Source organism: Bipolaris sorokiniana, assembly GCF_000338995.1.
Source record: "Bipolaris sorokiniana ND90Pr unplaced genomic scaffold COCSAscaffold_1, whole genome shotgun sequence".
Taxonomy (NCBI): domain Eukaryota; kingdom Fungi; phylum Ascomycota; class Dothideomycetes; order Pleosporales; family Pleosporaceae; genus Bipolaris; species Bipolaris sorokiniana.
Genome location: NW_006911895.1, coordinates 1290324 through 1305643, shown reverse-complemented (window position 1 = coordinate 1305643; position 15320 = coordinate 1290324). Strand labels below are relative to the sequence as shown.

At 51.3% G+C, this 15320-nt stretch overlaps 6 protein-coding genes across 6 annotated transcripts; 3 read left to right on the top strand and 3 right to left on the bottom strand.

Moving 5' to 3' along the window:
• The first annotated feature begins 1005 nt into the window (after positions 1–1005).
• Positions 1006–4137, top strand: COCSADRAFT_105936 (uncharacterized protein). The gene is made up of 5 exons (XM_007696560.1): positions 1006–1226; positions 1273–1361; positions 1410–2318; positions 2373–3042; positions 3098–4137. Exons 1-5 carry the CDS (start codon positions 1032–1034, stop codon positions 3950–3952), a joined length of 2718 nt encoding a protein of 905 aa, XP_007694750.1. The 5' UTR covers positions 1006–1031; the 3' UTR covers positions 3953–4137.
• A 290-nt stretch (positions 4138–4427) lies between these two features.
• On the bottom strand, positions 4428–5121 carry COCSADRAFT_186331 (uncharacterized protein). Its single transcript, XM_007696559.1, has one exon. It carries the CDS (start codon positions 5107–5109, stop codon positions 4690–4692), a length of 420 nt encoding a protein of 139 aa, XP_007694749.1. The 5' UTR covers positions 5110–5121; the 3' UTR covers positions 4428–4689.
• Positions 5122–6495: 1374 nt separating this feature from the next.
• Positions 6496–9691, bottom strand: COCSADRAFT_76416 (uncharacterized protein; the record flags this gene model as incomplete). The annotated part of the gene is made up of 2 exons (XM_007696558.1): positions 6496–9471; positions 9530–9691. The coding sequence occupies 2 exons, from the start codon at positions 9689–9691 to the stop codon at positions 6496–6498; spliced, it is 3138 nt and encodes a 1045-aa protein (XP_007694748.1).
• Positions 9692–9820: 129 nt separating this feature from the next.
• On the top strand, positions 9821–10425 carry COCSADRAFT_32150 (uncharacterized protein). Its single transcript, XM_007696024.1, has 2 exons — positions 9821–9854; positions 10035–10425. The coding sequence occupies exon 2, from the start codon at positions 10040–10042 to the stop codon at positions 10319–10321; it is 282 nt and encodes a 93-aa protein (XP_007694214.1). The 5' UTR covers positions 9821–9854; positions 10035–10039; the 3' UTR covers positions 10322–10425.
• A 242-nt stretch (positions 10426–10667) lies between these two features.
• On the top strand, positions 10668–13660 carry COCSADRAFT_166407 (uncharacterized protein; the record flags this gene model as incomplete). The annotated part of the gene is made up of 5 exons (XM_007696557.1): positions 10668–10945; positions 11186–11654; positions 11705–12617; positions 12665–12928; positions 12975–13660. 5 exons carry the CDS (start codon positions 10668–10670, stop codon positions 13658–13660), a joined length of 2610 nt encoding a protein of 869 aa, XP_007694747.1.
• Positions 13661–13953: 293 nt separating this feature from the next.
• Positions 13954–14974, bottom strand: COCSADRAFT_195236 (uncharacterized protein; the record flags this gene model as incomplete). Its single annotated transcript, XM_007696556.1, has 1 exon — positions 13954–14974. Exon 1 carries the CDS (start codon positions 14905–14907, stop codon positions 13954–13956), a length of 954 nt encoding a protein of 317 aa, XP_007694746.1. The 5' UTR covers positions 14908–14974.
• Between the last annotated feature and the right edge of the window lie 346 nt (positions 14975–15320).

Genomic DNA, 15320 nt, shown 5'->3' with positions numbered 1-15320 from the left:
TCTTCTTCATCTTCTGGTCCGATCGACGGGGCATTGTGCAGCTCTTCCATCGAACTTGATCGACCTATGCAAGACAAAACTACCGATACGGGGTTCTATCCGGCGTCGTCTGGCTCGAGGGATAGTGCGCATGACAGCTTGCTTGAGAAGTCGCATACAGTAGGTGCGGATGCTGACACCCTAGCCTCCACATTGACATGGCAATGATTACCAGTTCCAAGATTCCGCCACACCCATTACCAATCCACCCCCTCACCCCGACGCATCTCGAGTCAGCCTGAACCCTCAGCTCCCTCCAACACGACTCGCAGATTCTGGGGTACCATGAGGGATGCACCTCGCTACGAGTGTCGTGAGCTGTCATTGGAAGAGTTATGGAGACAGGACCGCATCAAGCCTTTACGTACGTAGCTGAATGCGCGTCACACCCCAAAGTCCCTGTGACTCCTGCTCCGGAATGCCTGCACCACGTCTCCACGGCACATCTCTGGCATTGGCTACGGCGACTGCATGCATGTTCTGCTCATTGCCGGTCAATGACTATGTTGAGAAACAACTTCCAACTAACCTTCTCCTCACAAGCAGATCCTCCGCGCCCGGAAAGCTCAGGCTCATCTTGCTCTCCGTTCGTTGCACCAAGCGTTCGGATCGATACGGGCGTACTGAGCCATGACCAAACTTGGCTAGTAGCATATCACTTTAGGGCAAGCATGGCACTCCTTATCGCGGACACCGTCTGGAGCGAGTCGACGAGAGCTGCCTGGTAGAATGGAATTGCGGGGCCCCACCTCCAAGGCGCGGACGCATGCTGCTCCCCCAGCATTTGGCGGGAAAGTTTTCGGTCTAGTCTTAGCCCAGTCGCTCAATACAGGCCGAAGTTTGGATTTAGTGTGGAGCGTTGCCATCGTGGTGGGTCTTGCAGTCTCTCCCCAAGACATTCGTCGCACTATACGTGGCACTCCTTCTTCCTCTTACACACTGATCTGCAGCGTCCAATGCGCCAGAGACCAAAATTGGCTTTGAAGAAAGTAATGGCTGGCGAGAACAAAACATCAAGTACGCCCAAAGTGACTAAGCAACAATCGGGATCACAAGAACCCAAGTCTAGGAAAGACAACAAGGTCGATCAGAACGTGCCCGAGAAGACATCTTCGAAAGAGAAGTCTTCAAAACCCCGTCACCGAGCATCTATCGCCTGTGCTTCGTGCCGAGACCGCAGGATTCGTGTATGGTCACTGCCTTTTTATACAAACTTTTCTGACAAGTTGCCAGTGTGTGGTACCTCCGGGAGAGAAAGAGTGCACACAGTGTAAACGATCAGGTGTAAAGTGCGTTATCAAGAATGACGATGAGCGAAGAAGGTGGGTCGACAGTATCAAATGTTAGCGAAGCGGCTAACAAACATGTAGGCCCATCTCGAGAGCATATATGTGCTCTCTTACCGACCGCGTCGCTCTTCTTGAAGCCATGCTGAAGGACCGAGGCGAGGAAATACCTCCAGCAAACCATCCACCCAAAACACGACATAGTGCTCCGAACATTGAGGAAGAAGCTACCTCGCCAAGTCGAAAAGTTACTGAGCACACGACTGCACACATCGATAACTCTAGCCCTGTTAGCCAGGAAAGTCCTCAGGAAGACTACCCAGAATTTGAGCAACAAGACTTCGGTCTCAGCCCCTACATCTCAAATGGAGACGCAGACAGTGTGGGTTCGCCGCCTATGCTACCTCCGCCAAAAAAGGACGGCATGGTCAACCGACTTTTGTCTACACGCGGCCATCTCTCATTTGACCAACTCAATGGGCGTCTTCGATACTTTGGCCCGACAACAAACTGCCACGTGCACTCCGAGTCCGTCAACCCATTGAACATCGCTCAAGAATTCAATGAGCAAGCCCGGCGAGCGGATAGAATTATACGTTCTCTCCCACTGGAAATATATGACTATCTCATGAATCTGTTTTGGCAATTCTACAATCCCGTCCTTCATGTGCTTCACCAAGATGCTTTCAATGAGGACCGCGAGATGGGCCGCACGCAGTTTTACTCTGGGTTCTTGCACGTCTGTGTTTTGGCTATGGGATTTCGTTTTGCTAACAAGGAGAGACCGGATATCAAGAGGATTAGTATGCCTGGCATGGAGAGTACGTTGCACCGCGAGGCCAAGTACATGCTCGACCAGGAGCTCGAAAGGCCAGGCGGAATACCCAGTGTGATTGCACTGCTACTACTGGGAGATTTGGAGTGCGGTGTTGGCAGGGACAACAGTGGGTGGATGTATGCTGGCATGGCTGTGAGACTTGCATTCGACATTGGGTATGTCTTGTAAATGTTGTGAGGGACCTAGACATATTACTGACTTTGATTTAGTCTCCACCTCGATACACGTTCTCTTGGCCTCCCTCCTCGAGAGATTGAGATTCGACAGATGACTCTCTGGGCCTGCGTGATCTACGACAAGTACTGGGCACTCTTCCTCGGTCGTCCAACATCCATGAAGTCTGCAGATCTAGAAATCTATCATCTCACCAAGAAATTCGAGCGTCTCGGCACTTGTCGACCTGCTGGTCCTGAGAAGAGTATGGAAACTATGATCTACGAAGCCCTTCTCGACCTCATGGAGCTCGCTGGCAAAATAACGGAAAACATGGATCCCCATCGTTCTCAAACCGCCATGTCGGATCCACACACTGCGATAGATCGAAATCAGTACATACGCATGGCAGCACTAGATCGCGAGTTTAGCAGCTGGTATGCTAGATTGCCCGAGCAGCTTCTATGGACGCCAAACAACATCGCAACAGCACCCGTTAGTTTCTTCTTGCTGCATCAGCAATATCACTCCAGTCTGATCTTACTGCATCGCCCTTTCGCGCTCTATGAGGACCAAGCAGGCAACGAAAACGAGCCAGACGACCATTTCTCAACGTTGAGTAGGACGGTATGCACAAAACATGCAATCAGAGTAGCAAGGATATATTGGCAGCATCGACAGCGATTCGACACGAAGCAAATCTTCATCACTGGAATGCAACACGCCGTACGTATCCATATAACTCAATACTATAAAAGACAAACACTGACCAAAACTCTAGGGCACCGCAGCAACCGCTCTCGTCGCAGCCCTAGCCTTCATCAAAGACCCCGTCTCCCGCGCAAACAATATGCAATACCTCGAATGCCTCGCTGCCGCTCTCTCCGACATGGCCTATACCTACCAACCTGCCGAACGCATGTCCACCGTCCTCCGCGCCGTAATGATCGAACTGCGCGGCGGCCTAGACCCCCTCTCCACGACATCCTTCTCCATCTACAAGCCGCCATCAAGCCTTGTCCCTGCCCGCAGAAGCAGCACCATCGACACCGACGCCGACATACCCTCAACCAGTCAGCCCTGGCATAAGAAACGCCAGATGAGCTCAAGCAGCACATCGCGTCCCTGTACCAACACCTCCAGAACCCGTCATAAACGCACAATGAGTTCCAGCACAACAGCAACTACTCCACCGCTCCACCCTTCCTTATCCCTTCAAGCCGCCCCACCACCACCACCACCACCACCACCTCCCCGCTTCGACGACCACCTCTCAGACAATTACATCTTAATCCCGCCTTGTTCCTTAGACCCCCCACCCTGGTGCCCCGATCTCTCGCATACCCTCTCCACACCCTCCACCACCGCAACATCTTCTTCATCACTCTTATCACAACCCAGGCACACGGGCTGGATCCGCTCAGAATACGAAGCGCAAGATGCCATTTCGGCGCTCGCTAGTGCGCATTTTCCCGAGCTGAACGCGTTTGAAGAGTCGGGTGCTGGCGGCGGTGGTACTGGTGGAGGTGAAGGGAGGATGAATTTGGATTTTATGCCACTTGGGGAGGAGTGGGAGGGAGGCATGGAAGTAGGGAGTGATCTGAATGGGTTTCCGATTCAGGGGAAGGCGTTTTGAATGTGTTGCAGGATAGAGAAAAAAGGAATGTGATTACGGGTTTTATATACTTTGGGCTGGGTAGATAGATTTGGATGGTGATGTTTTGGAGGCTAGCGTCATGCAGGCGTTGGTATTGTACGTGATATTTCTCCCATGCAGCCTCGCTCGCGTTGATATCCATGCTCTCATCTGGGACACTCCGGATTCAATTTTTTCACCATATTGAATTTATGCATCGAGTGTGCGTGTCTAGTTTCTCCTTGTTTCCCATAAGACGCATACCTGATATCCCCGATAGTGCTAGATCGCGATGTACTATACTAGCTAGTCAAAGCCGTAGCACCGGATCGGTAGCCTGTACGAGGGGGAGGGTTTCGTATCTGCATGATATAAGGGCGCAGATGAGATAGCCGATGGGGTGAGCGTAGTGAGATGATGGTGCTCAGAATACAAAGGCATTGCCTTTTCAGTATTCCAACCTTTGCGAGAAAGGGGGGGGGGAGGGGGAGAAGGGTATCGCGCCCGGTGCTTGAGGATAGAATGGGCGAATCATTTTGTAGTGATAAGTGTGATGTGCTGTAATCGTCTTCAGTGGCTCCGGGGGTAGCCTAGTGGGATCTGCATATGAGACTAGAGCTGTGTAACGTTCTTGCTGCGTGTGATGGTTGGCTGATGGTGTAGCGCATTGTGTGAGTGATTTACTGCTTTGCCTATTGTCCTGATTGTGGTCTTGATTTCGACATGTTACTGTGCTCTCATTGCTGAGTTCCATGCTCTTCTGAGTGATCCGTCGATGAACTAGGTGTACCCCAGTTTATGGGAGTAAAATTCTCTTGGGATGGTGTTCGTAGATCATACGTCTCTAGCAACTGCATGCCAGTGTTACCCATGACGTTTTCGATCCCAGCCCAGTATTGTGATACCCCGTTTTTCTCAGCTCCGTACCCAGCTGTGTGGTTTCCTTGCCGATCGTGGCTTTGAGAATTGCCTTGTGGCGATTGTGCAACGAGGTCGTGCAGCGTTTGGGGGGCCCGACTAATCTTTTCAACTGCAATCCGCGCGAGCGTTTGCACGCTGGTTTCCTCGAGTTCTTTGAATATCGATAAAGTCCGCTCGGCTTTCAAGACGCCATCAGTGACTTGCTGGCGTTCTATAGCATCGAAAAAGAGGAGCATGCAACTATTGAAAGCTTGTTTGGTATACTGAGTGCACGAAATCGCTCTTTGAGCTGGATATTCTCGACACGAAGTTTACCGAGTTCATAACTTTGCTGAATTGGGGTGTAATTGCCTTCTTCAGTTATGAAGTGGCAGTCACGGGGAAGACCACGAACACAACATGCTGAATATGGTTTTGTGCGGTCACACTATCATCTGTCAGCTAGTCAAAGAACAGGGTCATTTGAGCTGATTGTGCTATGCGTATCTAGTATATTGCAGAGGGGTCTTTGAGCAGTTTCAGTGTCGGCTGACCTTCAACTTCCGTTCCCGACACTTTGTACAAGAAAGGGGCTGGTGTTGCAATCATGGCAGTTGCTTTTTCCGCGTGACAATGGTCTCACGTGAAGTTTGGTGTTGGAGACCATGGTCTTGCTCGAATGATACATCGTCCATAACGTAAGAGATAGGTTCGTGTTCGCTGTTGTGGGAATGTTCAAAGACAAGGAAAGAGAAGTAATTTCGATGCAGTCAAAAACTGGTTCGCCTCGGGCGTACGGGTAGCTTTAGGAGAGAGGAGTATGAGATGAATTTGTACAGGCCAATCGCGGTCCTTCAACAAGTCACTGTTGTCGGATATCTACCGTCCTAATGTGCCTCCAGAAATCCACCCAAGGCTCAATGCTATGTTCATTGAACGAAAATCATTAGCTTCACTTATTTGTTGGCAGATAGAAACAGTTGCAGTATAGAGGTATTACCAATGAAGAGAGTAACCTTCAACCAACACTTCAATGTCTAAATCAACTGTATTCCATTGTGCATACGCCGCTGATGTATGGCGTCGTGGCGGCGTCGTACAATGATATAGCCAAACCGATAGAAGTACCATCGGAGCACTGATGGCGGTGAAAAGCGCTCACGACCCGGACCTTTGGGTCTCGCGCTCAAACCTGTCCACGCACATGTACGTGGCCCGCCAACTGGGCTTTCTACACAGGTGCCACCACAGCGCCACAATCTTGACACAATCGCATCACCTCCCACACTGGGTCTATATCTGGCATTGCATATGTGGCTTGCATAGAAGTGTGCGGGTGGTTGCTAGAACCTGGGTGTGGAAGACTGTTAACCCCTTCTCGTGACTTTGCAAATTTCCGCTGCAGGTCGTCATGACATGGTCCGCTCATATGACTACTGGAATACGTGAGGCTGATCCATTTGACATTTAGCAGAATGTTGAGGGTGCACGCTCCGAAGCGTCGCACTAAAGCGCCTCCTTTGCAACGAGAGACCAAGATCATTGGCGACTCAAATCGCCGGAAAGCACATTGCGGAAGCTAGTAAAGGGGCTTTGGAGCATCCTTCTTTTCATTCACCTCCCTCAAGCCATAGTACCTGTGTTCAAGCAACAGCGCTGTCGTTGCGGTGCACGAGACGAATTGGCTTCACGAAGACGATTCTAGCGAAGACATCTACCATTTCCAACTTCACCTCCCACTCGTCGCCCACCTCGACATCCTCATACTGTAACATGGTAGCCACAAAGCCATATTCAGGCAACTGACCAATTGCATCTCTGCCCTCTCGAACTTGTCGAACCTGAAATTTGAAAATCTCGGGAAGAGGTGCTTCTTTGTACTTGAAAGCGCGGAGGAATGCCTGAGAAGCCCAATAGAGTGTTGCGTCTCGCTTGGCTATTGAGATGATGCGCTCTCGAGGCGTCAGTGTGACAATCGATTCCTGTATCTGCCGGAGAGAGAAGGGCAGCACGTTTTGTGATGAAGCAGCACTGTCAAGCGCGTTGAACCTTTTGCCGGTCCGCGCTTCATAGCGCACAGCAGCTTCTATCTGCCAATGCGCAATCATGTCACTGAAACGACGAAGGGGGCTGGTGACCTTGACATAGCCGGGCACTCCGATAATCTTGTGTGGTAATGAAGAAGAATGTGTGATGGCCCTACCCAAAGCGCGAACCAACTGTATACCGAGAAGCTCGGGTACATCTCCATGCTTCTTGTGGTGCTCATTTATGACGCCTCTAAGTTCTTCTGCAGACAAGTTTTCGTGAGATGGAGGTTCGACGGTGCCTCTGTACATGACAGGTATTTGCCGCTCCGCGCACCATTTTGCTGCTGACTGACCAGCCAACATCATCACCTCCTCGACTATGTTCTTGGGCCCAATAGCTAAGGGCAAAAATTCTTTGGGCGTGGTGTTCTTGTAGTCAATAATAGGGTCTCCTTGGATATGGCGTGCTCGACTGATTGAAGGCGGATACCAGGTCAAACCAGGCTTAGTGGCGCTTTCATAGACCTGGACGCTCACGTTGTTCGAATTGAATCGGATGCCACCAGCAGCTCTACGACTCTCCCATAGCGCCTTTGCAGCAGTATACAGGTCATGGAGCTCCTCTAGTTGATTGGGTGATAGGCTTGGAAGTGGCCGTTCCTCACTCTGGGGTACTTCCCCACCAACAGTGAATTGTTGGCTGCTCAGAGTATTCTCATCGCCCAAAAGCTTAGCAAGCTCAGAGGGGGTGAGGCTGATTATGTTTCGAATAATGCCGTGCTGAATCTTTGTCTCGAGCACAGTGCCGAACTTGTTGATACGAGAGCTGAACGTAATGGCAGGGCGATCGCGGTCAAGACTGAAATGTTCTTGGGATGCCCAAGTCGGAAGCATGGGATAAGATCGCTCCGGCGTGTACACTGTTTCTGTAATATGGGCAGCAAGACCGGAAAGTGTGTGGGTTTTGTCAAAGAATGCCGTTGGATTGGCCACATGGACATGAACCCAGAATTCATTGTCTTCCTTACCGGATCCCTCGACTCGCTCGATAGAAATACCATCATCGATTTCCTTAGCACCCACATCATCGACGCAGTAGACTGTCGTTGTGCCCCAGTCACGACGTAAGTCTGCCATTGAATCACGGAAGTCGGGATTCCTTCGCGTAAGCTCCGCCTTGTCTTTAAGCACTTCGATGTTGCGTGACAACCGAACGGTGGGAAGCATCAATTGCTCGTCGTAGAGCGCGCGGTTTTCGTGGGGCGAAATTACACCAATCTCTTGTAAGAACAGCAATCCAGTGGCACGTCTAATGTTGCTCAGACTTTCATCGACAATTCCCTTATCGCGAACTACCCCTGGTTCGTAGCAATTCGTGGCAGATATCAGGCCGATACAAGCGGCGTGAAGGCCTGCCATGCCTGCAAACTGATCGCTGAGTGCCCATGATTGCAAAAAATTGATGATTTGCTGGTCAGCACTCGTGAAAGATTCACCCCACGTAACCTTCATAGCAGACTTGAGCTCTTTGGGTGCAGTACTTGGTCCTACACCACCATGTTCTGGCTGACGGTATTTCCTGCTAGTTGCAATGACCCTGCGTGCTTTATCGAGGAACTCCTTGACATAAGTCGTGCCCTTGGTAGGCGGCTGCTTGCTATCATGTGACGTGCTTACAGTCAAAGCCAGATACTCTCGGTATTCTCGAATCCATTCATGCACAGTTTCAACAGTTTGGACGTCTACTTTTGGTCGAATAGCAAAGACATTGGTCAGTCTATGGCTGCGAGAGTCGGATCGAAAACGGAACTCATTGTGATTGAGTGCTTTGCGTACAGCTAGTAGTGCAGGCGGTGAGGGTGTCCAATTTGGATCATTGGGTGAGAGTAGTTTCCTGGCGATTTGTGTCAATGTCATCATACGAGTCCTCTTTTCGTCAGCCAAGACTGTATAGGCTGTGTCAAGTGTTGGTGCATTTGTGCGGTAAATGTGCTCTGCTTCTTGGGTCATATGTTCCAGAGCGGCTATGACCGGAGAGGCCAGGTCTCTAGGAACATGGACTTCACCTTTAGGGTTGGCTTTTGTCGGATCTGTAGGCAGGAATGGGACAAGCGGCTGAACGAGCGAAGGGTCGATGCAGCCTTGTATAGCGAAAGTGACTTTTTTGAGAGTTGAATGTGTCCATCTGCCGTTGACTGAGAAGAGCTGGCTACTAGTGTCCAGTTGTTGGACAAAGACAGCAAGCACTGGCTCACGGCCAGCCTGAGAAAGTTCAACCACATCACCAGGTTTCAAGAACAGGCCGATAGTTATGAGATCGTCCTCTTCGTCTTCCTCTGCACCGTCCCATTCGCTTGTCTTTGTATCCTCGTCGGCCTTTGAAGAAGAAGCTAATTTGGAAAGGCCATTCGAGACTTCATCGCGCATAGGGTAGTTTCGAAATGCGGAAAGTGTTTCTGGTGTCGGTCCTCCATAGAGATCTTGCCACTTTATGAGATGGTCTCGAATGGCAGTATTTTGGGGACGAGGTAGCAGGGAAGGGTCTAGATTTTGCGGAGAGGTTTCGGATGTGGAAGGCAGTTGTGAGCGCTATTCCTGGTCAGAATATGATTTTTTCTTTTATGGAAGTGAAGGCATGGCTACATACAGTGGCAGTGACATGCAACGCCCGCCGAGGCGTTTGCGCAACTTTTATAGCAGAGATTCCTCGATGGGTTTTTGGTTGAGCAAAATGCCCTGATTTATTGATGAGACGCCATTGGCACCGTAAGCAAACGCTGCCAACCGTCGACTGCATACGAGGATACATGGCGAGTCGAGTGTGAATCATGTCGTCAGGCGCCGCTGCCAAAAAATGCGGCGGAGGCGCGCTCTCCATTAAAGGCCAGTGCACCGACGCTAAATCGGCGCGCGAACTCACATGTTTGTCCCGCACTCGCCGTCTTCTCTTCTTCACACCCAACACACAATAGGTATGTATCCTCTCTTTCTCCTCCAGCACACCCTCTCTATGATGTATCAAAAATTATAGCATGTATTATCCGACCGTTGCTTTGGCGGCGGACTGCGGAACACTTTTATTCCTGATAGAAACTCTTGCTTTGATGCGTGCTTGATAAGCTATTACAATAGGGTCCTGACACGTTGAATAGGCATCATGGCACCTGGCAAAGCGCCCGCGGGCCACTTCTCGATCCTCTACTTTGCCGCTGCTTCAACGTTTACGGGCAAGACGAGCGAACACCTGCCTGCGCCAGTCAAGGCGGGCGGCCTGTTTGCTCTGCTCGAGGACAGGTATCCCGGCATGAAGGACAAAGTGCTGAGCAGCTGTGCGTTGACGGTCAACCTGGAGTATATACATGTCAACGAGGAAGATGCAGAGCAGCAGATTGACGAGGGCGATGAAGTGGCCATTATCCCGCCAGTCAGCTCAGGATGAAGGAATGAAAGAAGGGAGCTTTTAATGCATGATGACTGTACGAATTGCTGCGTGTTTGCAGCCTAGTAGCTAGTAGCTAGTAGCTGAATGATGACGACTGCCGTATTCTTTTTCCATGTTCCTTCTTCTTACTCATCTCGACACTCTCACTCTGTCCTGTATGACATTACATACCATCTCTCACTGAATTTTGGTTCGTCTGTAAGACTAGCCCGTTGTAGACTAGCGTTTCCGGTGTGGCACTCCAACTCCAGCCTTTTCCGCGGCGCAATCGACCGCGGAAGTTCGGGTACTATACGACCACCGACGCCGACCTTCATCCATACGTCTACGGCACTGCAGTCTCATGGCAGACCAGAGCCAGATAGATCCCAGGCTCTTTGCCAGCGCCTCATCGGTGCCCCCGCGCTCTCAGCAGCTCTACTCGTCTGCACCCCAGCAGAACTCCGGACATCCGTATTACCTGCCCTCGCCCACCGCTCAACACCATCCCCAGTCCCAGCAGCTGTCGCAATCCGCCCCACTCGGCAGCATACTTGATCCCGCCCTCGAGCAGACGTCACCAACCGCACCAGATGCAGACCACCATGATGACGACCACGAAGACGAAGGCGACCACGATGGGTATGTTACCGAAGCCATTTCCCACCTGCCGCGACAATGCAGCGCAGCGCCACTTCAGCGGCATCACCACTTTCTCGGGCACAGCTCTCTGCACATCTAATGACGCGCTCAAAGCTGTCCGCAGACTGCCAGCGTCCGCTTTGCGTTTGCCGTGAAGACGCGCACGTCATCGGGCGCTGCAGAGCGACAAATACCAGCACAACACCTCACGCATTGACCCCACGCTGACCGCTTCAACAGTATTAACGATACCCCGGGGTCTGCAAAATCCCCCGCCGACCTGAAGCGCCCCAGGGCTTGCGATTCGTGTCGAGGACTCAAAGTGCGGTGCGACCAAGAACGACCAGACCTACCATGCAGACGATGCGCAAAAGCAGGCCGGCCATGCATCACTACGCCGCCAACACGCAAGCGCCAGAAAAAGGCAGACAGTCGCGTAGCCGAGCTCGAACGTAAGATCGACGCGTTGACAGCGACTCTGCATGCGCAAAAGGCCGGAGCACCTGACGTTAGGCACCAGGGAGGCTTTCCGCAGCACGGCATGGCACCCATGCCTGCAGAGGGTTCCTATCGCATGGGAAACCTCGAACAAGATTGGTCTAATCCACCAACGGGTAGATATCCAGATATTCCTCCCGGCTACAGTCCAGCCCAGAGCATACAGCGAGGACCCGATCGAAAGCGCAGGAGGGTGGACGGTATACACGCTGTGAGTACATTGACATGCACATGCCTTGCCAGTACAAGCTAACATGGTAGTCAATCCCGGAGGATATGGATGCTATTCATCGTGATCTTACAGAGCACCCCGATATCAAGCGTCCGGCCAAGAGCAAGATCCATACTGACCATTGCCACATCAACCCTCTGATTGACAATCTTATGGCTCCCGAAATTGCAGAGCGCGTCTTTCTTCGCTACGTCAACGAGATTTGCCCTCATTTTCCAGCAGTGCCCTTTCCTCCCGGCACTACAGCCCGCGAGGTCCGCGAGAAGAAGCCGCTTTTGTTTCTTTCCATTTTGGCCGGCTCTTCACATGGAAGTGTAGAGCAACTTGTCTCGCAAGACACTCAACGCGAGTTGACCAAGCTCCTCAAGGACCAACTTGCCGACATCATCTGGCGCAACGGAGAAAAGTCACTCGAGATTGTCCAAGCATTGCACGCAGCCGTGCTCTGGTACCGGCCACCCCTCCACTTTGAACAGCACAATTTTTACATGATGGTAAATTGCGCAGCTGTCATGGCTCTTGACTTGGGCCTAGGAAGAAAGGCGACGCCCAATGTTATGAAACTTTCGGTTGGTCCATTCCAGAGGTACCATCCCGACTCTGGGAGTATTGAGGCCAGAAGAACATTTCTTGTGTGTTACTATCTCTGCATGAGCATCACCATGGTTTTGCGACGACCGATCCTCCTTCGTTGGACCAACTACATGGCCGAGAGTGTCCGCATCCTCGAAACTTCTCCTGAAGCTCTTCCGTCAGACAAGCTGCTCTGCCAGCAGGTTAAGCTGGCGCACATTGGAGAAAAGATTTCGGTCGAGTTCCGCATGGACGACGCTTCAGTCGAAGTTGCCATTTCGGATCCCAAAGTCATCTACGCCTTGAAGATATTCGAGAACGAGCTTAATGGGCTGAAAGAGGAGAATGACAGTCTCGGTGACGTTGATCGTAAGTTGCAGGTAATCCACCGCCACATGGTTGCTAATTGTTTTTAGCCACTCTACGGCTTGGGGAGCATGTCACAGATCTCTATCTACATGAAATTGCTCTCCATCAGAATCAAGGCTCTGCGGATTTGCAACCCCCGTACACCTCGGATGCCATTTCTTCGCCGCCGGCCTCCGGAGCTAAGAAGGATGCACCTGTTGGTCCAGCCCATATTGGCGCTCTCGGAGACTGCCTTAAGGCCACGCATGGCATCCTTGATACGATACTGGGCATCGAGCTTGACACTCTTCTGACTTTGCCTGTGATCTTTTGTAAGTCGTCATCGCTTTTCCCAAGGCATATTGCTAATCAGAGCAGGCGTGCGAGCTATATACGCAATCGTTTGTTTAATGAAAATGTGGGTGTCAGTCACAAGTTGCGGTGAAGTGGGAAGCATCATCAAGAAAGAGGACCTACAAATTGAAGCCTACACCGAACAGTTGGTTTCCATGTTCAACGCCATCGTCTCCCGCGATAGTCAGTCTCCGCATGGTAAATTCTACTTTGTCGCCAAACGCCTTCAAGAACGATTTGCACATATCAAAGCAGGGGCCGACAAAGAACAACCTCCAGATGCCGAATACGAATCAAGGCAAAACTCGAGCCATGCGCCTAAGCCGTCTACCCGCCAATCGCCTGCGAAACAAACTCCGCTTCACCTCCTGTCTGAAGTTGCAATGGGCAGCAACAATGTCACCCAGCAGCAACAGCAGACGCAAGCGCAGTCTCGGTCTCAGCAGCAGGCTCAAGCAGCTTTGCAAGCTCATGCACAGCATTCACAGCAAGCCATGCAGTCAAACTGGTATCCCAACATGGCTGCACAGCCTACAGCAGATATGATAGGTCTTGGCGGACAGCCTCCTTTCGATATGAACTTTGACTTTACGCAATTCGACTTAGGCACTGGTTCAGACGCGGACTTGTCTGCCTTGTTCATTCCGGATTCAATGGCAATGTGGAGTTATCCGATCGATCCAAACATGCAGGGATACACTGGATTCTAGGTAGGTTGGCGAAAAGTGGTGGCTGATGGTTGCATATGTTTATGTATTATGTGAGTGTACAAACAATATGGCGTAACAACTGTTGTTTCTTCTTTCCGACCAACAACAACTGGAGTTTGGCGCTCGGGAACAAAGCTTGACGTGCTTGATAGGTGAAAACGGAGGGGGAGTATATGAAGACACCGACGGCTTTTCAGAGCAAATCTCGAACGAAGGGAGAACAAGACTGGCATTATTAAAGATTGAGAATTATTTAACACGCTGATATATCTCCCTAAGGCCTCCAGTACCTCTCACTCAAGCTTATACTCTATCCTCCTCAAGAACTCCTCCAACCCCGTCACCTCGCCCTTAACCTGCGCCCTCGCCCACGCAACCTCGTCCTCCTCTCCCTCCCCAAAATACCCATAATCCCTAAACAGCACATTCATCTCATACAACTGCTCCCTAATCCCCTCGTGCAACCGCCCTTTCATAACCTCATCCCCCACCTGCACATGCCTCACTTCCTTGCCCGTAACCTTTGCCACAATCCGCGCAACCTGTTGGGGTGTATAAAACGCCTCGGCTGCCATCAACGTCCTACCCGCAAACCTATCCGGATCCTCAAAAACAGCTCCGATCCATTTTCCCACCTCGGTAATATCAATATACGGTACTTTTGTGTCGGAAGGAAGTATGCTGGGCATTTCGTACACGCCCTTTTCCCTTTCTCCCTCGCCGGTTGCCAACCGCGGCCTCGTCACACCAGTTAGATTCTGCATAAAACTCGCCGGCGCCACAAACGCACTCCGCAGCGGTAGTCTGCGAATATACAATTCGCACTCGGCCTTGACGTCGAAGTGGTCCACGTTCCTGAGTTTACCAAAAGACAGGGAGAGCGGGTGCGACATGGAGCTAAACACTATATATTGCACCCCCGCGGCGAGGGCGGCGGCGCAGACGGTTTTGACTTGTTGGATTTCGGTGGCGCGGGTTTGGCTGTAGTTGGGGGTGGTGAGGGTCGCGAGGTAGAGGTGCGATACACCTGCTAGCGCGGAGGTGAGGGAGGATGGGACGGACATGTCGGCGTAAGCCGTGTCGACGCCTTGGGTGGAGAGGGGGAGGAGCGAGGGGTGCGAGGGGTTGCGGGCCAGAGCGCGGATGGTGTACTTGCTGGAGAGGGAAGGGGAGGAGAGGATATGCATGGCAAGAGAGAGGCCTTGGGTGCTTGTTGCAGGGAGGATGGCGAGGATGTTTTTGGACATTTTTTTTTCTCGGTCGAGTCTTGATTTGTTTGACGGTTGGAACGGAAGTGTAGAGTGTTGACGCTGGGACATGAAGACTCCTTACTCAGTCCTTATGTATATTTATATAAATATAGGGAAAGGGCTTGTATGGAGCTCAATGGAAAACGCACACCGGATTTATCAAGATACTAGTTCCATACCAACCCTCAATTAACCTATCCAGCTGTAGATTGAACCAGTACCGTCTCGTCGAATGTGCAGTAAAATTGCAACTCGGACATCCTCATCTTCTCCGAGCTACATACTCGGCTCCGAGCTTAGATGTTCTGTCTGGCGTTTACGGTATCTCCGTTTAGTAGGCTGCTTAACGCCGGGTGTATGACGTTTATGATTCCTTCCTTCTAGTGTTTTTACTTTTCAGTAGTAGCTAG

Excerpts from the sequence above, each read along its gene's own strand:
- COCSADRAFT_186331 (XM_007696559.1), bottom strand. The coding sequence starts at position 5,109 with ATGCTCCTCTTTTTCGATGCTATAGAACGCCAGCAAGTCACTGATGGC.
- COCSADRAFT_105936 (XM_007696560.1), top strand. The coding sequence starts at position 1,032 with ATGGCTGGCGAGAACAAAACATCAAGTACGCCCAAAGTGACTAAGCAA. Across the intron at positions 2,319-2,372 it reads AGACTTGCATTCGACATTGG|TCTCCACCTCGATACACGTT; the intron begins GTATGTCTTGTA and ends ACTTTGATTTAG. Across the intron at positions 3,043-3,097 it reads TCACTGGAATGCAACACGCC|GGCACCGCAGCAACCGCTCT; the intron begins GTACGTATCCAT and ends CCAAAACTCTAG.
- COCSADRAFT_32150 (XM_007696024.1), top strand. The coding sequence starts at position 10,040 with ATGGCACCTGGCAAAGCGCCCGCGGGCCACTTCTCGATCCTCTACTTT.